This window comes from Egretta garzetta, unplaced genomic scaffold, assembly GCF_000687185.1.
Source record: "Egretta garzetta isolate BGI_Z169 unplaced genomic scaffold, ASM68718v1 scaffold702, whole genome shotgun sequence".
Taxonomy (NCBI): Eukaryota; Metazoa; Chordata; class Aves; order Pelecaniformes; family Ardeidae; genus Egretta; species Egretta garzetta.
The window spans coordinates 91,666-97,663 of NW_009258908.1; the positions used below are offsets into that span (position 1 = coordinate 91,666).

The 5,998-nt window shown below is 53.5% G+C and overlaps 1 protein-coding gene across 1 annotated transcript in view; it reads left to right on the top strand.

The window, feature by feature from the left end:
- The first annotated feature begins 2,009 nt into the window (after window positions 1-2,009).
- NOL6 (nucleolar protein 6) overlaps window positions 2,010-5,998 on the top strand; it is a 33,834-nt gene continuing 29,845 nt past the window's right edge. The window contains exon 1 of the mRNA XM_035889868.1: window positions 2,010-2,031. Within this exon, the coding sequence (XP_035745761.1) occupies window positions 2,010-2,031 (22 nt within the window). The remainder of the gene's footprint in view (window positions 2,032-5,998) is intronic.

Here is a 5,998-nt window from a genome sequence, read left to right on the forward strand (position 1 = left end):
GTGTGTGTGTGCGGGTGTGCACTCGTGCACAGTGGTGCGAGCCGCGCGGTCGGGGGCACCAGTGTTGCAGTGGGCTGAGGTTTGGAGGTGCTCAGGGTTTTGAGAGATGCTCCTAGGAAAGGCAGCACCGAGCAGCCCTGTGCCTCCCCACGCTCCAGCTGAGCAGGTTCAAAGGTCCAAGCCCATGGGCAGGAGGCTGCTGGGGTGGGATGTAGCACCCTGTTTGCAACCAGCTTCGGCAGGCTGAAGGCACTTGGGTGCCCTTGAGAAAAAAATGCGGGAACCACGTCTGCAAATTACCAGCAGGCTTTTTGTTTTGCCAAGTGTAAATAGATGGTGGGGTGCAGCAACCCTCTTTTTCTTCTGCAACTCTCCCTTTTTGGGACACCAGTGATCCCCGCCAGTGGTTCGGCACTGCCCTGGCCCTCCTTGCGTCCCATGGGAAAGGACAGCCCTGCTCCACCAGCATGGGTGAACCAAGTGGGGAACAGACGGAAACAAAAATAACCCCACGGGCAGGGGAAAAAACTCAGCCCCAGTGTGTTGGTCCCACCAGTGCTGTTATCCCATGGGAGATATTTCGAGTACCTACTGTCACACTGGCTCATCCCAGTGTGGGGTGGCAGGCTGTGTGCCCACGCGTGATTTCCATTTGCGTGGAATGAAGGGATGGGTTGTGGGTTTTGCCCTCGGGTTGGTGGTCATGGACCTTTGGGATTTGGGGCTTACTGTGTAGGACACAGTGTCAGATATTTGGGTGGGTTGGCTGTCTATGTGACAGTTGTCAGGGGCTTCCTTAGTGTGCTGTAGATGTTTTAAAGGAAGTATGCATGTTATTTTGGGGAGTTTTGCCATTCGTAAGATGCCACTGTTGAATTTTGATGGTGGTGTCTGAATAGCTGTTGTTGATGTGGGATTTCCCCGGGGGTGTCCTGATGCTGGCTTGCTGTCCATCTGCACCTTGTAGGAAAGCAGGAGCTCTGGGATGTCTTGGTGAGGAGATGCCAGTACCGCAGTTTGGGTATATTCACCCTCAGTGCAAACCCGCTTGGGAATGGCTTCACCTGGGCTGGGAAACCCCCGATTCTTGAGGCTGGAGTCAGGGGAAGGATTCCCCTGAGTCAGAGGACTTAACCTGAAATTACAGGCGCTCATTACTTCTGAAGAATCAGGCCCATCCTTTTAAGATCTTTTCATGTAATTATCTTCACACTGTTCAGATGATCTTCTTCACTGATCACAGGTAGTATCCTCTCAGTACTTGTTTTATACTGGGGTTGTTGGTTGACAGCTGGCTGAATATGAGCCAGCAGTGTGCCCAGGTGGCCAAGAGGGCCAACGGCATCCTGGGTGGTATCAGGAATAGTGTGGCCAGCAGGACCAGGGCAGTGATCGTGTCCCTGTCCTGGGCACTGGTGAGGCCACACCTCGAATCCTGTGTTCAGTGTTGGGCCCCTCACTCCAAGAAGGACATTGAGGGGCTGGAGCATGTCCAGAGAAGGGCAACAAAGCTGGAGAGGGGTCTGGAGCCCAAGGCTGATGGGGAGCAGCTGAGGGAGCTGGGGGTGTTCAGCCTGGAGAAGAGGAGGCTGAGGGGAGACCTTATCGCGCCTTACAGGTGCCTGACAGGAGGGGGGAGCTGGGGGGGGTTTGGTTTCTTCTGCCAAGTAACAAGGGATAGGACGAGGGGAAATGGCCTCAACTTGCGCCAAGGGAGGTTTAGATTGGATATTAGGAAAAATTTCTTCATTGCAAGGGTTGTCAAGCTTTGGAATGGGCTGCCCAGGGAAGTGGTGGAGTCCCCATCCCTGGAGGTATTTAAAAGATGGGTAGCTGTGGTGCTTAGGGACATGGTTCAGTGGTGGCCTTGGCAGTGTTAGGGTAACGGTTGGACTCAATGATCTTAGACGTCTTTTCCAACCTCAATGATTCTATGATTCTTCATGCTGCAGATGGGGATGAAATGTGGCTGGAGGTGGGATCCCGGCAGCAGGCAGGTGGAGGGGGCCATGCCGTGGCTCTTTGGGCAAGGTGGGATGGCAGGAGGCACGTGATGCCCATGAGGGCAGGAACAGGGTGTGGAATGCTGTAAAATATTTTTTTTATTAATAGTAGTAATATTAGCATTGTAGGATGGGAAGTAATTAATGACTCACTAGGTGCCAAAATACTTTATTAAATAACCTGTTCTGGGAAAGGCGTCACTGTCCCCGCTCCCCGCTGCAGGGCTGGCCAGGCTGCCTGGCTGCCCCAGGGTGCCACATCCAGGAGCCAACCTGCCCCGATCCCCCCAGGCACCCTGCACTGCCCCCAGTGCCCCCAAGTCCCCAGGATCCCCTGGTTCCAGCAGAGCTGGCAGCTTCTTGCTATGGCCCTGCGTGTGTGAGTGCATGCGTCTGTAGGTGCGTGTATGTAGGTTCATGTCTATGTGCATGTATGTATTTCTATGTGCACATGTATGTTTGTGTATGCGTGCATGCATACGTGTATATGTGCATATGCATGTGTAGGGGGTGTGTGTGCATACGTGTTTATGCATGCATACGTTCACATATATGTGCATGTATATGTGTGTACCTGTGTGCGTGTTTATGTGTGCACGCGTGGGCATGCATGTGCATGTGTGCCTAGAGGTATATGTGTGTGATGGTGTATACACCTATGTGTGTGCATGTGTGCGTGCAGCTGTATGTGCATATGTGTGTGTATGCATATATGTACATATGTACGTGTATCTCTGTGTGTATATGCGTGTGCACATGCCATGTCCTGGAGGCTATGGGGTGAGCAGGTTCACCTGGCAGCGGGGGGACGCAGGGTGCTGGGGGCTGGTAGGAGGCCAGGGAGGCTCCAAGTGCTGCCTTGTTATCCAGCCCCCCAAGGCCAGACCCTGAGCCCCCTTCTGCCACAGCAGTCGGGTGCTACACCCCGTCCCGGGGTTGGCAGGGGCCAAGGGGGGATGCTGAGGGGTTTGCACAATGGGGCACCCCGTGACCTGCCCTGGACCTGCCGTTTATTCCCCAAGTAACTGAGTCCTTCCTCCCAGTTGCTCTCAAGCACTGCAGGGACATGACCTTGGGGCCAGGGGTGACCAAACTGGTTTTCCCAGAGTCATAGAATCATAGAATCATAGAATCATAGAATGTTTTGGGTTGGAAGGGACCACTAGAGGTCATCGAGTCCAACCCCCCTGCAGTCAGCAGGGACACCGCCAACTAGATCAGGTTGCTCAGAGCCCCATCCAACCTGGCCTTGAATGTTTCCAGGGATGGGGCCTCCACTACCTCTCTGGGCAACCTGTTCCAGTGGTTTACCACCCTCATTGTAAAGAATTTTTTCCTTATATCTAGCCTAAACCTACCCCGATTTAGTTTAAAACCATTACCCCTTGTCCTAACGCAGCTGGCCCTACTAAAAAGGTTTTCCCCCTCTTTCCTATAGGCCCCCTTTAGGTACTGAAAGGCCGCAATCAGGTCTCCCCGCAGCCTTCTTTTCTCTAGACTGAACAAGCCCAACTCTCTCAGCCTGTCCTCATAGGAGAGGTGCTCCAGCCCTCGGATCATTTTAGTAGCCCTCTTCTGGACCCGCTCCAACACTTCCATGTCCTTCTTGTGCTGAGGGCTCCAGAGCTGGACGCAGTACTCTAGGTGAGGTCTCACCAGAGCTGAGTAGAGGGGCAGAATTACCTCCCTCGACCTGCTGGCCACGCTCCTCCTGATGCAGCCCAGAGTACGGTTGGCCTTCTGGGCTGCCAGGGCACATTGCCGGCTCATGTCCAGCTTTTTATCCACCAGCACCCCCAAGTCCCTCTCGGCAGGGCTGCTCTCAATCCTTTCTCCCCCCAGGCTGTATTGATACTGGGGGTTACCCCATCCCAGGTGCAGGAAAACAGCTAACCCAAACTGACCAAAGAGCTATTCCATACCATATAACGTCATGCTCGGGGGGAGTTAGTCGGTCGGTCAGTTGCGGGAAGAGTGATTGCAGCTCGGGGAGTGATCGCGGCTCGGGGAGTGATTGCGGGTTGGGACGGGCTGGGCATTGGTCAGTGGGTGGTGAGCAATTGCATTGTACATCACTTGTTTTGTATATTCTGTATATTCCCTTACCATTATTATTATTACTATTGTTATTCTTTTCTCTTATTAAACTGTCTCTATCTCAACCCACGGGTCTTACTTTTTTTTTCCAATTCTCTGCCCCATCCCACTGAGGGAGGGGGGGAGTGAGCGAGTGGCTGCGTGGTGCTTAGTTGCCAGCCAGGTTAAACCAAGACACCCAGACTTCCTAAAAATCCTGCAGAGGGCTGTAATTACCCTCGCCTTAAATCAGAAGGGAGCCCAACACTGCAGGTATGCCCACAACACCTGGAGGTGTCGGGCAGTGAATCACATATCTGGGAGCAGGACAGCACAGCAAGGATGGGGCACGACGCACTGGGAGTAGGGGAGAGGAGTGGAGCTGGAGTTCGGGGATCCTCGTCCTGTCAGGGGAGGGAGGGAAGGGGAAGGAATGGGAGCTCCTCTGACCAAGGAGCTGTTTCTTTTGGGAACATGGAGGATAAATTCCTCCTGAGTTAGGAGCTGACACTGTAATTCGTACTCAGCAGAGTCACTGGGGCTGTGCACAAGAATTACTTGCAAAACCGGACGGGAATTAAACATCTATGCTAACTGTAGGTCAGTTTTGGAGGTGACCTCGGGATGCAAGGGAGTGCAGTGGAGCATGTGCACAAGCGTGGATAGATGAAGTGGGCTCATCTTCCCAACTCAAAGGGCAGGGGTAAGTCTGTGGGACCTGACTCAGGCTGCTGAGATGGAGGAAGAAGTGATTCAGAGGTTACAATGGGCAAAAATCCTCTCCTGGGATGCTCTGAAGAGGGCTGGAGATTTGCTGCTGGTGGCTGAGGTTGAGGGGCTGTGACACAGCGACTGGCAGGAGCTGCAGTGAGCAGTAACAGGGACCAGAAGCCTCATCTTGTGCCTACAGCCGTCACCTGCGTCCCCGCCACAAGCGTTTGCATGCAGGAGGTGGTCCCCAAATACAACAATGGGTCAGCTCGGTTCTTGGGAGACTGCCCTTGGAAAGCAGGAGCCCCCCTGCAGGAGTACCGGTCCCCTGGTTGACACAAGACCCCACTTTCAGCAGGTTTTCCTGCATGGAAGTTGTTAAATACTGGGGATGTGAAGCTTGCGGGGGCTCTTGGCAATGACGCTAGTGACCATGCCCAGCATGGCAGCAGGTCAGGCAACAGACAGGATGATGCCAGCCTTTTTTGGGGAATGGAAATGATGCCTGTCCCCAGGCAGGAGCTTGGCGCCAGGATTTCCCAAGCAGAGATGCTGCACAGCAGCAGCGTGCAGAAGTGAGCTCTGCCAGGGGACAGCTGGGCAGCCGCGGGCGGTAGCGGACATGGCATTGCTCTGCTTTCCCTGGCAGAGGTAAGGGTGAGAGCCTGCCTCGCTCCGTTGCAAGAAAGATGCAGCAAAGACCTGCAGGGCAGACAGAAAATCAGCTGCAAACATCCTCTGAATACCCAGCTTGGGTTTCTTCCCTCCAACATCCAACCTGCTTGTTTTTCACCAAACCTGCTCATGTTTCCTGCAAGCACAGCCCACGAGCAGAATGGGCTGGTTTGGCTTAGTGGTCCTGTGTTGGGGACAGAGCTCAGCTGAATTCACCGAGGAGTTCTCTGAATACCTACATTTACATTTGGGGTGGATATGTGATCTTCTACCCTCTGCCTTAACTGGCTTACACACTTGCTTTTGAAGAGATACTGCTTACAGCGTTCCCACAGCACAAGAAAAAAACCTGAGCTGAGGGTGGCTGCAGTTCAGGGAGAAGAATTTGGATCTGGCGTGGAGATGACACATTCCAGGCTGGGTTTGCTATCCCAGAGCAGAGTCCTTCTAAAGAAGGACAGTCCCACAGGAGTCACAACATCCCTGTTTCCTGGCAGGAATTAAACTGTGTTCAGTTGTACAAAAGCCAGTTA